We start from the raw sequence: 25,414 nt of genomic DNA on the forward strand, positions 1-25,414 counted from the left end.
GGAGCGCAAACAATTAAATATGAAAGCCAAAGATTTATAAAGAATAAGAAATAATAAAAAATAAACTTTGCAACTCGACCTCTCTTTCTGCATTTGCATTTATTTTCGTCATTTTATACTTAATTTGCGTATTTTTTGTATTTCAATATTTTTATCTTTATCATGCATTTTATTTACATATATGCGACATAAAAGACTTAATTGGCCTGGTTGACCCAGATCGTTCAGAAATAGTTTGGGCATAAAATGAAGAGAAGGAATTCCTTTGAAAAAAAAATAAAAATACCAAAAAATAATTAAAGTCGATGCGATGTCAGGCGTTCGGGGGCAGAGCAGCGACATCGACTTCTACCGGCTGGAAAATCAATTTAATTGCAGGCGACAATTAAATTTACGGCGAATTAACAGCGACACTTCACTGCTTCCGCCAGTTGGTGCTCGGGATAAGCACGCAGGCAGCGAGGCCAGACAAACGTCGCGCTGATTTCTTGTCAAACAATTTTTTAATCAGCGTCGCTTCAGCAGCGCGCTGTCCTCAGCCACGGCCACGGCCATGGAGTCGGCTTTCAGCTGGACGGGGCTACGCCTCTGCTGCAGCGGCGCCTCTGCTCTGCCAGTTTGTGATATTTAATTTCAGCTGGCTGCTGGCTGCTGGCTGCTGGCGCCGCATCATCGCATGCCGCCCATGTTTGGCGCTGTCCGAGCTCAGGGCGCATTGCTCGAATGCCAGCTGGAATGGTGTCTGCTCGTAATTGCCTGCACATTCTGAGCCCGTTTTATTTTGACACTGGCATTTCAGCAGCCGAAATGCGAGTGTTGCGAATGGTGAATGGGGAAGGGGGAGAGGGGGTTGCAGGGTGAGTAACGCCAGCTGCTTAATTTGACAAATTCGCATGACGATGAGTGCGGCTAATTAGGCGCCTTGGCATTGTCTTTTGTCTCTTTTTTGGGGCAAGAGTTTCCAAGAATTTCGAGCCGTTACTCTTTATGGGGCCGACAAGCGCATATGCATAACGATAACGATAACAATGAGACAAGCCAGCGGCAACTGACTAGAGAAGTGCCGCCAGCAAAGTTTGTTTGCGTTGCATAAACAAATAATTAAAAAAAAAAAAAAAAAAAAGAAGAAAATAATGTAACGAGGCTGAACAGCAACTTCTGCTGCAGTTGCAGTGGCAGCTGGAGTTGGAGTTGGAGTTGGAGCTGCAGCTGCGTTTGCCATCAAGCGTATCGACACAGAGGAGAGCTCTAAACGATGGGAACTTGAAAGTTGGCCCATTTTGGGGCCCATCATTATTATTGGCTTGCAATGTGTTGAGCAGATGCTTCGGCTGAAGCTTTTAATTGTTTCTTTCTTTGTTTCGCTCTTTGTTGTTTTGTTTATCAATGTATGCGTCAGCTGTCGCCAACCCCCCACCCAAACAGCGGCCCACCCTTCGCTGACCCTAAATGCTAACTAGAAGCCAGCAGCAGCAAATATTTTCTCCTTCTTTTTTTTTCGCTGCTAATTGATTTATTTACTGTGCGTGCAGGGGTAGCGCAGGGGCAGAAGGTGTGGGTAATAGGCAGCGAGTGTGTTTTCAAAAAAAAAAAAAAAAAAGCTGAAGAAGTAATTTAATGCTAATTTGCCTGTTAATCGAGCTGCTCGCTTACCCTTAATGTTAGCTGTGTGTGTGTGTGTGTGTGTGAGTGTGTGTGTGTGCGTGTGTGAGTGTGTGTGTGAGCACAAATGAAGTGTGAAGTGTTGGCAGCCTTGTTGCTGCTGCTGCTGTTGATATCGTTATTGTTGTTGTTGTTGTTATTGTTGTTGTTATGCATTGATTGCTAATGAGCAGGAACATTTCGATGATTTAATGCGTTGCTCTTTGCCCATATTTAACGTCATGACAGCAAAGTAATCAATAGTTGAAGCAGCTGAAGATTGAGAGACTCTCTCTCTCTCTCTCGCTCTCTCTCTCTCTCTCTCTCTGTTTCTTTCTCTCCCTTTCAGTTGCCAATAAACCAAATCGAGAGTAAGCTCAAGTGGCGCAAAAGACACTAGAGCAGTCCATTGACAATATATCAAGTATACGCTTGTTTATGGCCACGCCCAGGATTCTGGCGGAGTCGCAGCCAGGCGGCGCCTTGGCATCAGCTGCCCAGCTGCTAAAACATTGTCCCAGCCTGCCATAACTCAGAGGCGGCTCATTCAATTTGCCTGCGGGGCGCTCGACACACCTCAGCGAGCGCCCTTTCAGCACCCTTGCATGGCTGCTGCTGCTGCTGCTGGCCTCAAACTATGTGTGTGTGTGTGTGCTCTACTCTTCTCTTTTGGCCATTTTGTAGCTATTTTATTTTATATTTATTTGGAGCTTCTTTTGCCATTTACAGTGCGACATTTGCAACGGTGGGGCACCAGCAGCAGTGCTGCTGCTTCCATGTCTGAGCGACAGAATACGCTTTACGAGTTTATTTATATGGAAAATATGTAAATTTACGACGCCAGCAACAGCAACAACCAACAACAACCAGCAGCAACAACGAACAACATCAGCAAATAGAGTTTGGAGTACGTACATATTTTATGCAGAGCAGTGCATACTTTGGGGCGTGTGTGTTTAGATTTACAAGTGCGATTCGGCAATCGTAGCCGAGTTTAGTTTATGTTGCCGCTGAAACTGACTCGATTTATATTCTCTGCGTTTTGACGCAAACTCAAATGAATTGAAATGAAATAAGCTTGTCTGCACTGGACAATAATTTAAATAATTTTTTAATTAAATGCACAGCTGACAAACCATTCGAATTTATGGTACGCCGACTATCGAATAAATAAATCAAAGCGCAGCTTCAAATGCAGCCAGCGCATTGCTCTCTAATTTATTTACTCCGGCTGATGCCATTTATGGCATTTTATTGCTGCTGCTGCTGCTGCTGCTGCGGCGGCTGCTGCTGCTGCTACTCTACTGCGTTTTCAATTTGCGACAATTTATGGCAACATATTATGCAAATCCAGTGCCTAATCACCCCAGCGCTGAGTATGTAAAGCGATAAAAATGGAAAAATTGCAGCCTTGTAAATTAAAATTTAATAAATATGCAAATTACGCAAATTACTATGCGCCTGCATGCGATGGTCATTTCCGTTTTGGCCCGGCCAACGCCACGCCCACCTTGGGCGAATTTCAATTAACGCTTAGACAATGTTCGTCTCGGCCAAGTCGCTTTGACGCTGACGACAAGCGCCACCTACCGGAAAATATTGTAAAACAAATGATTTGACAGCGGGTGACTGTGAGTGACTGAGGGTGACTGGGTTGACTGGGGGGTGTCTAGGGGGGGACTGGCAGTAAAGTATTCACAAACGAGTTGATTACGTGTCCGAAATAGATTTCATGGAATTTTGTTGCGAATTAGCAGTGAAAGAAAAAGCGAAACAAAAGCCAAAGGGGCAAATGCCGTCCGTCCGCTTGGCATGTTCAAGTGATAAATTCAATTTTCCACTTGAACGGCAAAAACCGCTTCACGCCCACCCATTAGCCACCGCCTCCTCCAGCACCCCTCACACCTCCATCCGGCAATGTGTGACTAATGGCGCTTGCTTGTTGGTGGCATTGGCGGCGGCAATCAAACAGAAATCATAAAGGCGTGTTGCCCCAGCATAAACCTAAACAGGCGCTCCGCCTCGAACAATGGGTCGCCAAGGCCCAGACTGTCCATCTCGGCTCAAAGCGCATGCCGGGCGGCGATAAAAATTACAACACTCATACCAGCTCGATGCCAATTACAACAACAACAACACTAACAACAAAGGCTTCCGAATGGGTGCACTGAAGTGTGACTGCTGCTGCTACTCCTGCTACTCCTGTTACTCCTGCTGCTGCTGCTGCATTGCTGAAGGATATATCGTTGGGCGTGTCCAGCGACCGTTGACGGAATGTGAATCACAACTTCAGCTGGGCTATACACACAGCAACACACACACACATACACATACGTTGGTCACATCTGAGCGCCTCACTTACACTAACACACATGTGCTTATTATACCCTGTAAATAAATGAGCCTACAGGCTATAGCAAGCTTATAAAAGGAAACGTGAGTCAACAAACAGAACTATAATATATTAAATATATTAACTAATTTCATAAATAAGCCTCGGCTGGAGCTCGTCGAATCGAATGAGCCGAATGCTAGAGAACAAACCCATTTATATATCAATATTTCGCTGTGTTGATAAATAAACGCATTGCAGTATACCAGGTAAATAGTGGGAAATATTTCACTCTCAGTGAAGCCTCTGAAGCTGATTTTTAACAAGGGCATTTTCCCTTTTAGTGCCCGTAGAGTCAAATCATTAAAAGGTTTCGAGTGCTGGAGATGCTTCAATGTGCAGGCTTCAATAAACATATTTATTAATGAAGGATTTTTCTGAAACAGATCGACAATTTGATACTTTTTTTTAATATAATCTAAATAACATTTAAGTATACTGCTGAGGGTAGACAAGAAAAATAATCGCAATAAAGTAAACCAAATACATTGCTGATTGCATAGAATACCGTGAAATAGGTTTAAAATCAGCCTAGAGGACTGGACTAATGATGCCAAGATATCAATTTTTACGTAGCTGAGCACAACAAATAATAATAGCAAATATTAAAATAAGAAAAATCAGATATTAATAATTGTATTGCCATTCCATTCTGTTTATACATCTGTCAAATACTCATACTGGTATTCATATTCCTAGTCATTATATCTAGTGATAGCATACAAAATGTTTGCGTGCTATCCGATTCAATTCAAATACCCTGTAAATCGCTGTAATTACGGGCTAAGTAGTTGTAAAGGGCTGTGGCCCATACCCACGCCCACTGCCCACTGCCGAGTGATTTGGTCTGATTCAGACCTTTGACCAGTCGCTTTTAATGCGATTTTGGCATGTGCAGACAGACGAAAAGTGGCCAAATAAAAATGGTCATAAAATTGAATTTTTTATGAGTGCCTTATGCCCGAAAGGGTTAATTTCCAGAAATAACCCCCGTGAAGCGAAGCGAAGCATTAAGCGGAAAAGGCAAAGGCCAAACGCTGTTGACAACAACAAACGATGTTCAACATTGTATATAGTCTGCTTACATACATACATACATATACATATATATATGTATATATATACCTATACAAGCACAAGTGAGGCAGGGACTCGTCTCTCCATTTGTTGATTCACACCTTTTTTGGCACTGGGGTTTTATGCTGACTGCTAAGCAATCGAGCTGTGGGAGCAGGGGGGCGGGCCGTAGGGCATCGCGTTGATTAACGGAAGCATTACTCACAGAGAGCGGGGCTCAATCAAGTGCAAAATGCAAATGTTTCGAGCAGCTGAAAACATCAACACAAAAAGGAAACTGTAGACCATAAAAGCGGGCAGCAGCAGTAAGTGGCAGTAGAGATGTCTTAGCCTCCAGGCAGCCGCCGCCCCCGCCTCTGGCCATCTGCTGATGTGCCTTGGCTTTGGCTTGCTGCATTTATTGCGCTTGTTAAGGCCAACAGCGCAGCGGGCGGTTGGGGCGGGACAAGGCTGCTGCGAGGGGCGCCGCAGCAAGTTAAAAAGTCATAAAATGATATTTATTTCATTTCGCTGCCGCGTAATGCGCACTAACCGGGTGGTGCTGTGCCTTGCGGGTGGCTCAGCCAGCCGCTGAAGCCATCCACAGTTGGAGCAGCTAAAGATGTGCTATAGATTTGCCTTTTATGTGAAATTTATATTTCAACGACCTAAACGGAGAGAAAGAGAGAGGAAACGAGAGGGGGATAACAGCTAGTCGGCGTAATAACAAAGAGTAAATCTACTTGTGTTGGGCGCGCGGGCTCGGGGGCGTGGCAGGACAGTCGCACAACTATTTGCCGCTCGCTTTATAGAGCTTGAAGCTCTTCTGACTTCTGCCCAGGGGCTGCTGCCGGCGCTGTGGAAATGTGAAAATGTGGGAATGTGGAAATGTGGAAATGGCAATGGAAATGCTCTGCTTCAGCCTTGTGGCTTTTTAATGTTTTCTTGTTAAAGTTTATTGAAAAACTTTGGACAGTCACGTTTGAGTAGTCAGCGGGTGCCCTAACTTATAACAGCGCACACACATATGTATATATACATATGTATATACATATATATTTATATATCTCGTATCTGATGCCTGTCCAGAAATGAAACAGCTGCACGAATGCACGCCCCAACGCCCATGAAAGTGGAGCAAAGCGATTTTTTCCGTTTTGTTCGGCTAAAAGAGGAGCAACAGAAAAAAAAAGACATGGAAAACTGACAAATAAAACATTTTTGTGTTGCATTTTATGTGAAAGACGGACGTTGACTGGCCACGAGGGAGGACGAGAGAGAGCGAGAGGGAGAGTACGAGTGAGAGTGAGGAGAGCCCCGCCCATGTTTGTTCATAATTGAAATTTCGCGCTAAACAGGAAGTAGCCGCATTTGCTCTGCATTCCTAGACACTTGTTGTGCCTGGAAGGTTCACTAGGCAGGGCCAAGCGAGCTGGCTGGCCAGGCCGGCGCTGTTCATGAGAGTGCCGCAGCGCTGCTGAATTTATGGGGCAGCTGCAGCTGCAGCTGCGTTGGCCCAAGTGGAGAGCACATGTTGCACAAAGAAAATAATCCAGATCGGTTGCTTTTATTCGCTTGAAATAACTGCGCCTGAGTGCGCACAGTTTCGAGAAACCAAAATAAAGCGAATTTCATTCGCAATATGAGCAGAGAAGACTTTAAACTGAATCTATGCTCCGATAAAAGGCTTTGCCGCTCCGCTGGCTTGGCGCATTATTGATGTACTGTGCGATGATACCTCAACTTTTGTCAATTCCCCGATTTATGCAGCGACCATCATATATGTACATATATATAAATATATATGTATATTGCATTCATATGTATTTGAGCTGCCTGAACACACTTGATCCTCTATTCGCGACATTTTCTTTAGCCATTCTAGCCCATTTATTTCAGCTCAGCGCCGTCGTCGTCGGCTCTGTCGTTGCTGCCACTTTGTATTGGTGTCCCTCTGTCATGTGGGGAGATCTCTGGCTGCAGTGGCATCAGCCTTGCACGTACTTCACGGTGACATGTGCTTCCTCTGTTGTATTTTTATAGCAACTCCCCACAATATTTTTCTCTGTTATTTTCCACATGTGAAATTGAACTTTGCATCTTGGCGCAACGTGCCAGTGCGCTGCTCCGCCTTCCCCACCCCCTCGCGAGCAATGTTGCACTTGACTTGTGGCGCCCCCCCTCCCTCGAACGTACTGCACCCTTCGTCCATGGCTCTTGCTTGTGACGTTGTTTTGACACTGCGAACGCGCGCGCGTGTTTATAAATAAATATTTGGTATATATAAACACACACACACACACACACGCACACACATTTATGCATATACATATGTGTGCGTGAATATGGAAATATGTTTGAGAAATATTTCCACGCTTTTGCCTGCTTCAGCCGTTCGCCGCTGGCTGACAGCGCACATGTGTCGCATTTGGCTGACGGCTGCAGGGGGCGAGGCGGGGCAGAACGGTGTGCGGTGCGGTGCTGCACCCCTTGGTTGTTTTTCCCTTTGAAGTTCATATGAAATTAACAAAAAACCAATTTACAGCACAAATGACGCGCTGATGAGCACAGCGCAGCCACCGTCGACTGCTGTTCGAGGGCGCGAAATGTTTGCATTGCAATTGAACTGTGCGCCGCCTCTGATCTGAGCTGAGCTGAGCTGAACTGAGAGCTGCCACGCCCCCTGGCTGTATTGCGCGTGTTGATTGCCCATCAAAGCAAAGCCGGGCATGGCTTGAGGAGCGCAGCTTGACATTTGCCTACAACAATCGAGTGCGCATAAATCGAATGCTAATGCCAAGAATTTCAACTTCATACATACATAAACCAGTGTGTGTGAGTGTGCGTGTGTGTGCGTGGTGTGTGTGTTTGTGACAGAAAAGACTTGTGAACATAAAAATAGTGACGATTATGATGAAAATATTCATGCGACAAACGGAAGCCGTAGCCAAGTGCCATGGCAATGTCCCATGAGCCAGCGTGCTGCCCCTCTCCACGTGGATGTGTGTGTGTGTGTGAGTCGTTAATGTGGCAACGTTAGGCAGCACATTCGAGTTCCATTTAAACGCGCCACTATCGAGTGGGGCGAACTCTTGAGAGTCTCAAAAGTCAAAAGATGGAAATTGCCCAAGAAACGGTCGGCATTTTAAGCTCTCAAGTGCTTGGCTGCTAATAAGTTAAGAGGAAGCAGCAGACCTGGCAGCAGCAGTCCAAGCAGCAGCAGCAGCACACATAATTAAATTTAATGCCCAATGCGCAGGGCAAACAGTCAGACGTGGGCGTAGCTGGGGGCATGGCAATGTCTATATCGAAAGCATCGAAATTCAATTTACAACAAAATCCCGCGCGCTGCCATAGCCAATGCCAAGCGAAATAGAAAATGCCAGAAAATGTGTCTCGTTTTAGTCCAAATCCTGTCATAAATTGCTGCCAGTCCAGCCGAGCCCTGCCGAGCCCTGCGAGCGGCAACAAAAGACAGACGCCCAGACGGCATCCAAAAGGAAAATATGCTGATGTCGATGTCGAAATATGATTTGTTTTCTTTTTTTTTTTTCGAGTGGCTGACATCCTAGCATAAAAAACGTTGCTCGTTGATAGTCTGGGAAATGAGATATGACCGATGCTGCTGCTGCTGCTGCTGCTGCTGTTGCTGCTGCTGCTGTTGCTGCTGCTTCAAGGTTAGCTGCTCTATAATAATCTGAGCGTAAATTACAACAACCAGTTGATGGCATCGTAAAAAGCACTGGGCACCAAGTTGTAACAACACTTGGACACACACGCACACACACACACTCAGACACATGCTCGACCTCGCAAATTATAAAGTTGTTTGGGCCAAAACTGCTGGCTGGCAAGTTTTCGTTCAAGTTTTCCCTTTCTTTTTTTTTTCTTGTTATTTTTTCTTCTCCTGTTTTTTGTTGTATTCTATTTGGATAAAAGAAGCTGCAGCACGTTTTATGTAACGCACATTGATAAGCATTTTGGCATTTGTCGGTGAATGATTTGCAAGTTTGCACAAACTGCTTGCACAAGGCGCCATTTTGTGCAAACGTGTGCGAATATCTATCGGCATCAGAGAGTGCGGCTGCCCTTTTGGCACAGTTTCCAGCACGGACGACCAAGTGGGTCGACTGGAGACAGTCCCCCAGACCCACAATGAAAGGGGCGCCCTCGAATGTTTCGTCTGCTGGCCAAGCGGATGGCTCGAGCTCGCTGCAGGCACAGCTTTGCATAACTTCAACTTCAATGCGAAAAGTTTGCCTTTCAGCAGTTGGCAGGCGAGTAAATATGATTGCGATAGCCAGCGATCTAACTCAATGACTGGATGAACTCTTTGATTATGATTTGATTTGTTTGTAGCCCTCGAGCGTTGTGCCGAAATCAAAGGGTATTTCGTGGAAGAGCATGTCTAATGAAACATATAATTCAATAGTGTCTACCCAGAATATTTATTGATACTCGAACTAGACTGGGATTTCTGTCGAAGGAAGTAGGCGTGTTTGTGAAGTCGATTCAACTACTTTCTTACGGCTGTATTTATAGGGATGAGAATATTTGAAATTCAGTAATTATTTATTTTTGGAGAAGTTACCCACTTTCCCTCTCTCTCTTCTACCCCCCTCACTCTTTTTCTTTCTCTTCTACCCCCCTCTCTCACACTGTCTCCCTCTCTCTCACTCTCTCTCTCTCATTTTCACTATATGTTTCTCTTTCTATCATTCTTTCTGCCGCTCTCCCTCTCTCTCTCTCTTTCTCTCACTATCTCTTTCTCTTTGTCGCTCTCCGTCTCTCTTTCTCTCACACCATTTTCTTACTTTCCACTTTCTTTATCTTGAGAGACAAAAACAATATCTTTCTCGTACTTCTTTTGCTTAGAAAATGTTTAAGCCCGTCCTCTCAGCCCCCTCATCTGTATTAGGAGAAGAGTTAAACGCCACTATCCTCAAGACCTGCTGCATCGTGTCTACACCTGAACATCTGCCTCATTCATAATGACTCCTTCAATCTTACCCATATTTTTGATCCCCCCAATATATCTGTTCTTTGTTATGTGTCGTATATAGAACTAATCTAGCTTTTAATAAATATATAAATTAATTGACTTCTGTTGCCTAAAAGGCAGCGGTACGTTAAAAAAGAAAAATTAATAAATAACTAGGGATTTCATTTCATTTCATTTCCCGATTATTGACAAAATCTCGCAAGTTGACAAATGGCATTTGGGAAGGTCTTCGCTAAGTCATTGCAGGGTATATGCTGGCTAATCACTGAAATTGAAAAGTGTGTTGGTGAAACGTGTACTTACTGTTCTTTTGAAAATCCTGTGATTCCTCTTCCGCTCGAATCGCCGTCGGCTGCTGTAGCAACAGCAAAAACATCATCGAAACGACAATTGAAACCGTTTTCCCTGTGAACAGCGCCGTTCGCGTTCGTGATTTTCGATGTGTGTTGTGTTCTAGTTGCTGTCGTTGTTGTTGTTGTTGCTCTGGTTGTTTTTGCCAATTGGCGAATGTGGCTATTCCTGAAGTTGTGAATCGCATTTTTGTGGTTCCTGTTGCAGTTGCAGTTGCCATGTCGCTTGCTGCTATTAAAAATTGTATTGTAGTCATCTCGCTGTAGTCGAACCAATGAGCTTTTCGTCATTTATGGCGCGCTCTTCAGTTTCTCCAAAGGGTCAAAGGAACGAAACGAAAAGCGAATAGACCAACAGCTAGGGCAATACATGAGGTTGCCTGGGCGCCAATAGACAAATGCCTCAGTCAGTCTGTGTGGGTGTATGCGTGAGCGCGTTTTGTTTGAGCTGTTGTTGGCTATTTCCGTTTCCGCTTTTGACTTTAATGAAGCGCCAACGCGCCTTTAGTTCGCTATCGTCTTCAACTTGGCCCATAAAAGGCACAATTCAAATGGCATTTAGATGTGAGTCAGCCGCTGCTTGTTTGTCCTCAGCTGCTTTCAAATCGAAAGCGAGTCCTGCTGCCACGGGAATCTTAATGTCCTTTTACATGTTTATTTGCACTTTTATTGCCTTCTTGGCATGGCGGATTGGAGACGTCCCTGAGCCGGCAACTGCAAATAGAAGAGCGAAAGGCAGAAACAAAACATGAGACATGAAACATGAGCTCAACAATAACATCCAAAGGTTCTGCTCTTAAACATAACAAAACCAGGACAACATCTCCCAATTCGGATGGATATACATATATTGTTATGCTACGTTCTTCTTCAAACAATGTTCTAGAGTTTGCATAGCACAAGTATATATATTGTATGTATATATATATATATATGTATATATGTTTATATATATGAGTTGAGTCTTAGGGAGCATTCGGTCAGGCCGAAGCCAACTAGCTGTACTCTCGACTTTTGTCGTTTGCTGCTTTCGGCAAATATGAAGAGTGCTAATAAAATGTTTTACTGACTCGCACACACACAAACACACACACACACACACAAATCAAGCAAATTGAACTCATAAACTTGGCCAAGGGGGTAAGCGACTGCTTTTATTGGCATAGAAACTGCTCTCGATGCTCGCCTGCGAATTGCCTGTTTTTATGAGGCAAACGCATCGCATCGATGAGGTGTGATTAATGGCACATTTCGATGCGAGTCTTGTAATTAAGGCGCGGCGCAAGTCGATTTATTGACGTTGATGCCACAGTCCAGTCCAGCACGGGGCATACCTTGACTCCGGCCCCGCTCGAGCAGGAGCAGCAGCCAAATGTTTCCATTTAATTGCGTGCTTAGCACGAGCGTCGCTCATTAGGCAACGCATCAAAATTGATAAACCAACCCCCAGCAGGGCAACGAGCTGCCTACTGCACCCCACCCCCACAACAGAGGCTCGCCCCCTCTATGCCAACGATGCGTTGCAGCCACGGCCTATTTAACCGGGCGCACACACTGTGGTTGCATTAATTGGGTGAGGCTGGTTGCGACAGCAGTGGTGACAGGCAGCAGAAGAGGTCTGCTGCTCCTGCTACTCCTGCTGCTGCTGCTACTCCTGCTGCTGCTGCTGCTGCGGCTCACCCAAGTCCAGGTCAGCGTAATTATGCAACATTTGGGGTGGACCTTTTTCAGCCACGTTGTTTAATGAGTAGCACACGCATACAACGCATACATCCACACACACATATACATACATTACACTCTGTGATCTGCGTATAAATAAAAGAAGCAAAGTTCATAAATTTTTATGAACTTTGGAGAGGTGCTTTGATTAGAATGATAAGCAAACGCAATGTTGGCCCAACTGTTTTGCCGTTTGCATTTAATTGCAGAGCTGAAATTTGTTACCTTCTCAATGCCTGTTACCTGCAAATAGGTGACCGAAACTTTGCTCATTAGTAAATTTTATGGCGCCAGCTGCAGTCGTGGAAAACATCGCAACATATAACATGAGTAGTTTTCCGCTTGCTGCTCTTGTCAGCTAGTTCGAATATTTAATTACTGATTAATTAACTCGGCGGCATTAGCGCCATTCATTAGGCAGCGCCGTTGGCCAAACTGAACTTGCGGCTGGATTTGTTAATTAAAAAAGTTTCGCCAGCACAGGACAATAAGGTGTTTATCCACCCAACATTCTCGATCCACTTGCCGCCTTCTCTGTCAGTGTGTGTGTGTGGCACAACTTTTGACATTTACTGACAGCGGTGTACATATGCGTTAACAGTCCAGTGTAGTCTGAGCTGGGGTCTCTGGCTTTCTTTTTATAAATAGCCTGGCAAAAGTTTTGACTAAATTTACTATTTGCTCTGCGTCCGGCGTCTTTTTGGTGTCTTATCTATTTATATATTATATATTATGTCGCGACCCAGACCCTGATGCAATTACACATTTGCTGCTTTCGGGCTATTGATTGGCTTTCAGCACAGGTGTCCGACGCAGGGTCCGCCTACAGCGGCAGCTTGTCTGGAACATGAGCTGAGCCATGTCAAATTACCGCAGCCACTCCATCATATTTAATTCAAGCACTGGCAGGTGCAGTCAGGCACCCACACACACACACATACAGTCTGTCTGTGAAGGAGCGTAAATTTATGAGCAAATGCTCAACTTTGCCATAAATGTTCATCATAATGTGACACAATTTCCTCAAGATTTAACGCCGCATCAACTCGGGCGCCGAGCCATCGAATGAGCTTAAGGAATTCGAATGCGAATGGGTATGGTTAGGGGTATGTGTATATGGGTATGGGCTGGGGGTACGGCTATGCGAGTGTCATGGCCACTGTGGCTTACGCCATACCCCATGCCTCCACTCATGCAATTCTCATGGCTCATAAAGTGGCTGGGCGCATAACTCGTTTTACTTTTGCTTCCGCACAGCGGCTGATGGCAGCTGACATAAATTTTAAAATGAAATAAAAATAATAATATTATAAGAAATATACATTTTAGCTGAAGTCGAGGCGTTGACACAGCAACACACACACACACACATACACTCACTCACGCATAGATATTTATTATGTGGATAGACATAGCATTGGTGCTTATCTGGCAATGAGTGGGCGTGGCAGATGGCACTGAGCCCTGACGGGCAATCACAGTTCGTGCGATGACTGTGCCCTAAGATGCTGTCAGGACGCGGCGACAACAAGAGCATAGCACAGATTGCAATTGCCACAGTGTGTGTGTGTGTGTGAGTGAGTGAGTGTGTGTGTGTGTGTGTAATAACATAAGCGTGCGTCTGACAAGCATAAGCACCGCTGCTGTCACTGTCATAGCAGCAGCAGCAGCAGCACCACCACCATCACCAGCATCAGCATCAGCGCCTCCCAGCAATGCGTGTTATTACACCGCGCGGCATACTTTTAGCGCCACTCAAAGTACATTTCACTTTCAGCATGTGTGTGTGAGAGTGTGTGTAAATAAAAGTTGAATTATGACAAAAGGCATGCATCAGGCAGCAGCACCAACAAGAACAACAACAACAACAATAACAATAATAAGAACTATGGCCTGATAATGCGCTCTTCACTGACTTGGCCCGACTTTCAGCGTGTGTTTACGTTTAACTTGTCGTATGCGCAATTTGTGAAATATGCGAGCGCCTTCTCAGCCAACATGAGCAATAACATGCTCCATGTGTGTATGAGTGCGTGTGTGTGTGTGTGTGTACGTGTACGTGTGTACGTGTGTAGTGTGTGAGTAAGCAATTAGTTGCCTTTTCAGCTGAAATAAAAGCAATTCGAATGAGAGTTCTGTGTGGGTCTCCGGCCAAGTCAGAGGCGTAGGCTGAGACGGCGACGGAGACGGAGGCGCCGATAAACAAACAGCAGCTCATTAATATCCTTTATGCGTTTATTACGCCACCCAGCAGCATCTTATGAAAAAAGATTAATAAATGCGCAACGGCGCAACCGGAACAAAAACAATAACAAAATGAGCAACGAGGGGTCGGGGCTGGGAGAAGAAAAAAAAACAGTTTAATTAGTTAAACAATGGCAGAGCTCCTAACGCATGGTCACTCGAATCAATCAGACAATGTTATATTATTAATAGCCACAAAACGTTCCACAAAATCATTTATTAACGCCACTTAATGGCCATAATTCGAGAGCATTCAATGGGCTTACAGCGATTACGTATGCCCATAATATAATAATTTCGCTCAGTTTCCTGCATAAATTGATCAGCTGACATGTTGGCCTGAATTCTCTCGCACCGATTGCAGCTTGAATAAGTAAATATTTTATTTAGGTAATATTTTCTTTTGTTTGCTCTTTTATTGTTTTTCAAATTTAGTGTTTTTGTCACTTTGGCCTATTTTTTTTTTTTTTTTTTTTTTTTTTTTTTTTTTTTTTTGTCAGCTACACGTGAAATCATTTTATTAGACTGCGCTCATTCATTTGCACTTTTTACCCTTTGGCTGCAAATAGGACAAAGCAAACCTATGCAAATGCTTTAAAAAGTTCAGCGTGGATATCTGGTTGCACGAGGAGCAGATTTACATGCATTTCACATCAGCCCTAACAGCATTCAGCTTCGTTATTCATGCAACGGGCTGCTGCAATTTCAAAAATAAAAATGTTTTTGTTGCTGTTTTTTGTTAAGCCCTTAAAAGGTGTTCATTTAAAGTGATAATTAAATTTTTATAAAATTTTATTTCAGTGCATTTGAATGTAAATTGAGCTTTGTATGGCACAATGAAGGGGTGATCGAGCAGATATAATATTATTTGTAAAACATCTTTTTATATTATCAATAATTTCCAGCTGTTGAAATTGTGAAAATAATTTCACATTTATTTATGAATTTCTAAAGGCTCAGAAATATTACATATCATCAATTGAAATTTCAACTGAATTTTCTACCTAAATTATCTAATTATCATTCCATATATGTATATGTAGGTAAATAGATAGATAGATAGATATATGGATAGATTAATAGATAGACAGATTGATATTGATATATCGATAGACCGATCTATCGATAGACCGATATATCGAAAGATCGACTGATTGATAGATGGATAGACAGATAGATGGATAGATAGATTGATGCATAGATGGATATATAAAACGATGGGTAGATGGAAAATAAATAGATAAATAGATAACAAATTAGATGGATAGATAGATAGATATATCGATATGTCGATAGATCGATAGATAGATATATAGATAGATTATAGATAAATATATAGATAGATAGATAGATAGATAGACAGATAGATATATAGATAGAATGATGGAAAGATGGATAATAGAGGGATAGATAGACTGATAGATAGATAAATAATTAGATAGAGGGATAGATAGAAAGGTTGATGGACATAGTTAATGCAACTTAATGTTTCATATCATTTAATACAAAAACAACAAAAGCAATTTGTTGCCTTTCAATTTATAGCCCAACTATTGTTTGTGGATCATCCTTTATTCACACTATACATATATTTTGATTAACGATTATATAATCACTCTCAATTTATAGTAGCTCTTGAGTATACTCTTGCCAAGCTCTAGTTGACGTTTAGGCTAGGTAAATACTAAAAACTGAAATTTAGTATCCCAGCTGCAATTATTTACTTAAGCTGCAGCGAATTGAGACAAAGTTTTGCTTTAGCTTTGATGTAATAAAAGCAATATCTTAACGTCTTGGATATAGTTGCCGAACTTTCTTAACTAGTTCTTAAATTAAATTTGGCCTCGACTTTATGACTGGCCAAAGTTTGTGGCGTGAGCCACACAGTGCAAACTGTGTGAATCTCTTAGTTTGACTTTTGTAGTAAAATGTCAAATACAAACACACTTTGGCCATGGGGCAGGAGCGGCAGGAGCGGCAGGGGCGGCAGGGGGCGTCCGTGAGGGGCAATTGCCAAAACCTGCGGCCTCTGCTGTCATTCACAGTCCGCAACGGATTCAAGCACCCGCACCCGCACACACACTCTGACAGCTTCATATAAATAAAACGGGCGCACAGACAGGAGACGGACGTAGAGCGTAGAAATACAGCTGCTATTGCTCTGTGTCCTGGCGATGCGGTTGCCCAAAATCCACCTTAAATTTGACAACATGCGGCAGTCGCACAGGTGGCGCAGCTGTCTCCGATATTCAGCGAGCACGCCAGAGAACGAAGAGACGGAGAGACGGACTGACGCTGCGGGTGTCAATCTGAGGGCTGTCAAATTATGTATTTAAAGTGGCGGCTGGCTTAAAGTTTTCGCAGCGGCCTCGCTCAACTTTTGTTCAATATTAATGAGGCGGCATTTGTCAGCGATGAAATTTTTGCAATTTAAATTAACATCAGCTGCAATTAAATTAAACGATTTTAATTTACAAAAATATTTGCACGTGGCATGTACGACCCGGAGCGAAATACGGCCCGACTCCGGCCAAAGCCCAAATTTGAATTTAAATTGGAAGTTAGTTTGGCAACAGCCAAGCCCCACCCCCAACACCCACCCCCCACGGGGCAAACGCTTTGAGCGGCGTCTAATCCTTCAATTAATATTCTTCGGCTCCCCGAAACGAGCAAATGTGACCCAAAGTCTTTGGCGTTCCGAAACCCTTTTCGTGGTTGGAATTTTTCCGGTCTCAGCTCGCAATTATTTAACGGTTGCCATTTGAATTTTTCTTTTTTCCTAATAAACTCTCACACTTTGCTGGCGAGCATTTAATTCGTAATTCATCTTTAAAGCCGAACGCTGCCCATCTTTGATGATATTTCCCCCCGCCCCCTTTCGCAGGCTAAATGTTTGCTTAAAGTTCCAGCCCGTCAACTGTTTGGCCCACCGCACTGTAACCTCATTCAATGCAAACAGCAGACAAAGCAAGGCCAGCCACCTGCCCGATGGGCGTATCATTAGAACACATGACCCACTCAAGGCAGCCGTCTCAGCTCAGTCGCAGTCTGCCTCGATGTGCTTGGTGTCAGCTGCTGACTGACTCTGTTTGTATTTCATTATTTATTTTCTTATCAAGACGTCTCCAGCAAAAAGCCCAGCACAGCAAATAATTAATTATGCGCTACCCCCGCCCCGCAGGACGCAGTTCTAGTTGCACACACGGCGTATGAGTATTTGTTATATTTCTTATTTGTTCTCCTCATTTCGCACAACAACATAAACTCTTGCTAAACCACTTTTGACAGCTGGGAATTCTCCCACTCGCCCACACCTGGCGTACGGCCAGCAATGGGAAGTGAATGTATCTTGTTTTCATATTAATTAGAAGCGCAGAAAAAGCGCCAAGCGTTAAAGAAACAAATCGAATGCAAATCGACGAGCCAAAAACTGAAGCGCTTCAAGCCAAACTCGAGCAGCTGCCAGAGAGAGAGAGAGAGAGAGAGAAAGAGAGACAGAGAGGGAAAGAGAGTGAGAGCAAAAAAATAATAACAATTTAATAAAAATATTCATAAATATTGCAAATGACAAAAATGCATTTGTGTGTATGTGTGCGTGCTTTTCCATTTTCCATTTTCCCATTGCGCATTTTCACAATTTCACATTTCAGATTTCGCATTTCGCATTTGGCCACGCGAGTCGAAACAGAAAGTTGATTTTTAATTAGCTGCGCTAAAAATAAATTGCACAAACGTGTCTGGCATTTGGGCGGAGCAGTGCACTGCGGATTCTTGACATATTGCCAACAGCTGCCAATGCTAGAGCAGCGCAAAGGAGCGCGAAGCAGCGGAACAGGCGAAGTGGAAGTGGGAGCAGCAATGGAGCGATGGCTGAGGCGTTGCCACGCGCCATTTCATGGAAGTGCATTTGGGGCATTTGTCAGGCGCCTGCTGCCAGCCAGCCTGCCTGGCCCAGGTCAAGCTGCTGGGCGGCTTGCGGAATTCGAATTGATTCAATTCATGCGCGCTCAGTTAGCGTTATCGGCCACTTAGGCGACTCGGCCAGCCAAAAAGTAAACAATTTAATGTATAAAGTTTTCGGTCGTAATGCAAAACAAGCCATGACTGGCTGCCTGCCACGCCCACACAAAAAAAAAAAAACAACAAAAAAACAAAAAAATGAAAACACACACACATACACAGCATCGAACCCTATGGGGCTGAATAACAAGCCAAAGTTTTTTGGGCAATCATTAAAATTCATTTCCTATCGACAGTCAGCAAAGACACACACACACACACATACACATACGCTTGTTATAGATGACGCAATTTAGTTTGAATATCTATGGCAGCAGCCACAATCTATATAGTCAAAGATATATACATATGTGTGTGTATGTGTGTGTGTGTGTGTGTGTGTGGCAATAGCTACCCATTTTGATGTTTTCGTTACTTTTACTCTGCGTATGTATGTATCTATGTGTGTGTGTGTGTGTGTGTTTTCACAAGTGCCTCGCAGCGATTTGAATGCGGCAATTCCTTTTGAATTGATCCCAAAAGTGACCTTTGATTTTCGATACGATTCCAGTCATTTTCACATGGCCAGGGCCAGAAGTCTCCAGTGACTTTTACTAGTAGCAGCAGCACACACAAACACACCAGCACACACACACACACATAAGCACACTCACTCACACATAGATGTGAGCAGCTTCCATGGGAACAAGAGCCATTTTGTTTGTGTAGTTTAAGTGCCCGCATTAGTGGCGCATATAAATTTTGTCGCTCAACAACAACAACAACTAGAGCAACAACAAGAGCAAGAGTAAGAATAATATCAGCGAAAGGCAACGACAACGACAAAAGCGATGAAACGAAGCGAAAATCAAACTAAAACTTCGCCACATGAAAATCATAATTCAAACGTTGAAATCAGCACACAGATTGGCCCTGTCCGCATATGTGTGTGTGTATGCATATTTAACTATATATGTACGCATGTGTGTGCATGTGTGTGTGTGTGTGTTTGTGCCTTTGATTGTTTAGTGCTTGCTCTGTGTTTGAATACACAATGGAAACTATTGAAAATACGTAAAGCCTCTTTGGTTGCCTGCCTGCCTGCCGGCGTGTCCTTGTGCTGCTTCTGTGATTTCTGTATGCTAGCTGCCTCCAAAGAGCCCGAACCGTACCGCACCGCACCGCACCGCCACGCCCTTTGCTCTGCCCAGCATTTATTCCGGCCCCGTTTACCCCCTTAGCATTGTGCGAGTCGAGCGGCGCGCGTGTACGTTTTGTTTTATTGCCAGGCTGACTCGTTGCCAGGATTTGCTTTTTGCAAACACTTTCCCCTGTAGCGCTGGGTTCAGCTTTGAGGGGCATCGCTTGCTTTGCAGCCCATTGTGTGGGGATAATCGAAGCCATAAATAACAGGCGCGAACGAGTTTTTTTCTTCTGCTTTTATTTGTTTTTTTTTTTTTTTTTTTTTTTGGCTAACAGCAGTAACAACAGCCATCACAAAAGCAGCAACAGCAACAACATCAACAATAAGCCCACGATAACAAAAGTGCCAAAAGTGACAAACACCGGGCCACTGTCAAGCTGTCCACGCTTGCCTCGCCTCACCCCCTCGCCGACCGACTCGTTAGCAAATCCAATTTGTGCGTGTATGTCAACAGTTTCGATGCAGCAGCAGCAGCAGCAGCAGCAGCAGCAGCAGTAAATGCTGCAGTAGCTGATGTAACTGCTGCTGCTACAAACATTTCGCGCACCCGCAAAGCCAAAAGCAACAACAAATCGCACGCGACAAAAATCGCGTGCGTCACTGTGTGACACACTTTCACAATCAGTTTTTGCTGTTGTTGATTTTTTGTTGTTTTTTTTTTTTTTTTTTTTTTTTTTTGTTTTTGTGATTTTTGTTATAATTTTTTTCTTATAAATCAATTAAAAATTTACATTTCATTCACACAATAAATAATTTGCATAATAGCCGCAAACCGCACACTGGCACACGTACCCCAAACAAACGCGTACAGGACACGAAATCCAAGATAAGAACGCGAACGGATTGCACCGACTGATATAATACACTGTGCTCGGGCTATTCCATTATGAACTACAAACTTGACTTCAGGTGTGTCTTAAGTTATTAATTAGCTGTATTCATAGAGGTGATTCGCATTCACAAATATCTTAAATAAGTTGATATAAGGGGCGTGGCAGAGTATTCATTCAGTTCAATCAAAATGCAGACATACTTATGTATATGCTCTTTTTCCTTTTTATCACATTTCTGGGATATACATATATACCTATACAAACAGACGGGCATTACCGACGGCGAATACTCCCTCACGGCCCATTTCCTGATATGCCATGCCCCCAAATTGAGATATATATATATATATTATTCAATAGACAAACGAACGGACAGTGAGACGAACATTACACAAGACTAATACACTCAATTGCATTTAGTGAATGAGTATACAAAATTCTTATATTAAAACAAAAACTGTAAAAAACTATCATTTTCAATTAATTATGGCGGCAGCTTAAAACAATTTGTTATTGTTGCTGTCGGTGGAGAAACAACAAATATTTTCTATACTTTTTGAGGCCATACAAATGTTTGGCTTTAAATGTTTACAGCGCGTTTTAAAGCGAAATACACAGCGCGCGGTTGTGATTTAATTCACTCAATTTGTAGCATTAAAATCAATTCGAATATTTGAAAACTGACTTTCTGTGAAATGTTAATCCCAGCGGAAAAAGTCAATAAAAATGCTGAGATTACTTTTTTCATATCGATAACTAATTTTTAGTTGCTTTTTTAATCTTTCAGTTAATCAATATTTAATTATAATATTTTTTATGACTCTTTTTTATAAAACCAACTTAATATGAATTAATTCAATATTTACGTGTGTTGTAAAATGCCTTTAAGATTTGTTTGGATTCATAATTTTAATTAATGAAGTATTAAAATTTATTATTTTCTTTTATGTTTAATATTTGTTATATAATTAATTTTAGTTTTGTATATATTATATTAAAAACTTAATTATTTATTTTTAATAATTTTCATAATTATTAATAATTAATTATAATTTTTTATAATTTATATTAATAAGTGTATTATTATTATTATTTTGCTTATATCTAATTAAATTTTTACCAGCTATGAATTTTATTTTTATATTATTTATTATGTATTTAATTTTTTAACTAGTGTTTTTTTTTTTAATTTTATTTATTTAAATTTTTTTAAATTATTGTTTTGTTCATTTTAAAATAAAGAATATATAGACTGCCACGCCCCTTTCTGCCTGCCACATTGAACAGAAGCCCACTCAGACCTTCAATTTTCAATGGGTTCAGATTGTAAACAAATTGTTAAAGCTCTTCAGGCAGACACAACTAACATAACAAGCCAATAAAATGCTTAAAAGGAGATTTTTTAAAACACATGATTTTGCTTTTAGAATTTTCTGTTGCTGTCGTGTAGTAGATACAACGCATATTTGTATATAACCTTGCCACACGACGAAGAAACACAAGTCGCTGTCTGAGTGATTTAATTTTAGACCTGCGGCAACAAGAAAATATTCAAGCGTCTGGGCGGCGAATGGGAATGAGATGCATTTGGCTGGAAACAGCTCATGAGATTCGAGTTGAATGTATTAAGAGCAGATGTCGATTATTGAAGTGTATAACAGAGAAGGAGATAAGAAAAGTTTGAGAAATGCAATAAAATAATATTGAAATAAAATAAAATTAGAAGCAAATTGTTGTCTGAGTAAGGCATCAAAAGACTCTCAAATATTTATTTATGCACGAAATTGAATTCGAATGTAAATGCTAATAGAAACACACAAACAATGTCTTCTGTGGGCACAATCACATTTGTGTAAACAATTTATTCGGCATTTATTTGAATCTCAAAACATTTAATAGCCAACACAGAGGCATAATTTTGCGTTTTTGGTTTCACTTACAGATTTGTGTGGAGCACACTTCGAATTGGGCTCAGTCAATGTATAAAATGGATTTCTGGAGCCTGGACTCATGCTGGTCAATGAAACAACTCTCTTGATTCGATTGTTTTTACAACAGTTGCGGTTGCCCGTGCCACAGACAAAGCCGCTGCTGTCCGCAATGACAGTGAGTTATGGCAGTATCTGGTCAGCATCAGGACAACGTAAGCACATGCTTCTCAAGCGGAATATGCATATTCCTTATGAAGTAGCCTTCCTCTAGGCTACTGTTGCAAAAATGTGCCTGACATTTTCAGGAAGAAAAATAGACAAAATGATTTATGTTTCTTTGACTACCTACGCGTTTTGCTTTTTATAAATGTACAACATGGAATCATCAAAAGTGAGTGAGTGAGTGTGAGTGAGTGAGAGAGAGAGGGCTTAGGCTGTAGCAAATTTAATTGTCGCCTGTCTTCGATGCAGTAGGTAAATGTTAATAAATGTCAAAATTCTGCCCGCTCAGCTGACACATTGAGCAGCGAGCTCGCATTTGGCACTGCCCGAAATTCAGATTGTCGTGCCACAATTTCACATAATTTATGAGTTTTCAATTTATCATTTTTCCCATTTCATTTTTGCTGCAGATTGCCTAAAGCTGCAGCCACGATTTGTAATGCGGCCCCAAGTGTCAAATGTTAAATATGAGCTGCTCATTGAGTGAGAGCGTCAATGGGCTGAGTGTGTGGAGGAGTGGATGGAGTGGTGAGGGAGGGAGGGGGGTGTGTGTGCAGTACGTCTTGCATGTGAAGCACACATGTTGAACTGAGCCCTGTGGGAAGCTGATGCGTCTTGCGACTTAAGCTCTACTTAGTACAGGCAAATAACTCGCAAGCCCCCGCACAAAATATTGCTGCCACTTGTCATCGATGGAGAAAGGGGCAGCCGCTCTCCCATCACATCGTTCGCATGTTGTGCGGCTTGTCATTAAAGTCGTAAGCAATGTCATGTGGCTGTCAATTTTACCGAAAAACGTGGCATTTGTGTTACGCCTGTGACAACTGTCAACTGTCTTGAGAGCGCGTTTAGTGCTCGGCGCTTATCGGGCCGTAAAGCCCACTGCTCAGCCAGTCACCTACTTGAAGCACTTGTGCGGCTGCACCTAATTAGAGCCAACCCCTTAAGTCACAGGGCTGCTGAATTCAGAGTCGCCAACTGGAAGTTGGCTATGTCAACGTAAATTTACATTTTTAGGGCGCATTAAAAACCGGCTAACGGACCATGGAATGCGGACGTTCAGCTCGTTCGTTCGTTTGCATAACACGGAATATGAAGCCAGCGCAAAGTGTACAAAGATAAGAAGTTCAGTAGGACTCGCCGCACGGATTAAACGTTCCTAATAGGTTTAGCAAACTACGAGGTAGTATATTAAGGCAGCGGCTAGGAATGTAAAGCCCACAGGATGTGTGCTGTTCAGAGGATTCCTAAAATACAGCTAAGATATGTGACAGTTTGTGTATTTTTCTTTTCTTTTTTTTTTTCATTAGTGTTGTATTAAACTTGAAAGAAAAGGAAAAAGATAAATTTATAATTAAATACTGTATTTATTCCATTTAATATTCCATTTAATATTGGAATTTCATTATTTAAACAGGAGAAGGCGTAAACTACATATTAGTTGAGACGGTCTACTTCTATCGCTGAATCACACATAATATCTCCTATACAGGATTGTCCAAATTCAACGGATCCATCCATATTTGGACTACGGATTCTTGTTATTATTATTAGAATTTTTTTAAATCAACAAAAACACCTAATTTTTTATGTTCACGATAAGAATAATATTATTTTATTCAAGTAGATTTCTTGACCTCAATTTTTGAGTATGATATATCTCAAAAAAACACCCTGAGCCTGTACGGCGTATTGTGCCCGTCTCTGTCAAAAGAAATAGGGTTGCCACATGGGTCTGTTGAATACGGACACGGTATTTTATTCCTATATATAGTTATCATTAATTTAGGTCAGCTATCATTGAAAGCGACTAAGATTAATATCAAAACTTCACTTCGAGGCTTTCCCAGCTTTTTAACTCCCCATCAACAACTAATTTTAATTTTCTACCTACCGACCATTCTAAGCCTGTACACTAAAGTAACCCACACTTTTAACTTTAGAATTATAATACTATTAACACAAAAATGATTTAAATCAAATAAATTTTGAAAATTCATTTATTTGAGCGAAGTTCTGCATTTTGAAAAATTAATGTAAATAAATAAAAAAAAAATATATAAACAAGTAAGAAGACTCCAGTCGAGACTGCTCGACTAGGAGATACCCTGAACCCTCCAAGCTGATATTCTAATCATTCTGGACTTCTTTTATGCACACATACATACACATGCACTTTTAATGCACGCTCTGCTAACTGCGCAGTAGGCAGCTGCTGCGCTTGGGCTGCGCTGCAATGTGGGCAATATTATGGGAATTTATTTGTTGAATAATTTCTTTTGTAGACGTACAATCCTAATGAAACTTTCAGAATGTAATCATAATGTTCAAATGTATGTACATTCTAAAGCACAAGTCTCTAGTATTTGAGATTCCAAATTGGGGGCGAAGGGGGCGTGGTATCCAAAATCTGTAAACGACAAAATCTATGTATCTATTAACTTTATATACAACGCAAATTTGAAGTCTTCAGGTCTAAAAGTGTTCAAACTAGGCTGAAAAAACCAAGTCGATTTTTCGATTATTCTCGATAAAAAGTTATCGGACGAGTTATCGAAAAAATAAAGCAAACTTGTACGGCCTATGGTATACACGAGTATGCATGCCAAATTTCAGCTCTCTAGCTCTTATATCTTCTGAGATCCATTTGCTCATACGGACGGACGGACGGACGGACAGACGGACAGGGCTATATCGACTCAGCTCGTCGTCCTGATCAAGAATATATATACTTTATGGGGTCTGCGATGATTCCTTCTGCCTGTTACATACTTTTCACAAAACCATTATACCCTGATTTCCCATTTTCAATGGGTTC

The 25,414-nt window shown here is 42.1% G+C and overlaps 1 protein-coding gene across 8 annotated transcripts in view; it reads right to left on the reverse strand.

Moving 5' to 3' along the window:
• LOC6573442 (nephrin) overlaps nucleotides 1–25,414 on the reverse strand; it is a 74,770-nt gene that overhangs the window by 39,916 nt on the left and 9,440 nt on the right. For all 8 annotated transcript variants that reach the window (XR_006356628.1, XR_004364234.2, XR_006356627.1 and 5 more), the window contains exon 2: nucleotides 10,395–11,155. Coding sequence is in view for 5 of the 8 variants with exons in the window: in XM_015166929.3 (XP_015022415.1) it covers nucleotides 10,395–10,698 (304 nt within the window). In the remaining 3 variants the exon portion in view is untranslated. The remainder of the gene's footprint in view (nucleotides 1–10,394; nucleotides 11,156–25,414) is intronic.

Source organism: Drosophila mojavensis, unplaced genomic scaffold (assembly GCF_018153725.1).
Source record: "Drosophila mojavensis isolate 15081-1352.22 unplaced genomic scaffold, ASM1815372v1 contig_16, whole genome shotgun sequence".
Taxonomy (NCBI): domain Eukaryota; kingdom Metazoa; phylum Arthropoda; class Insecta; order Diptera; family Drosophilidae; genus Drosophila; species Drosophila mojavensis.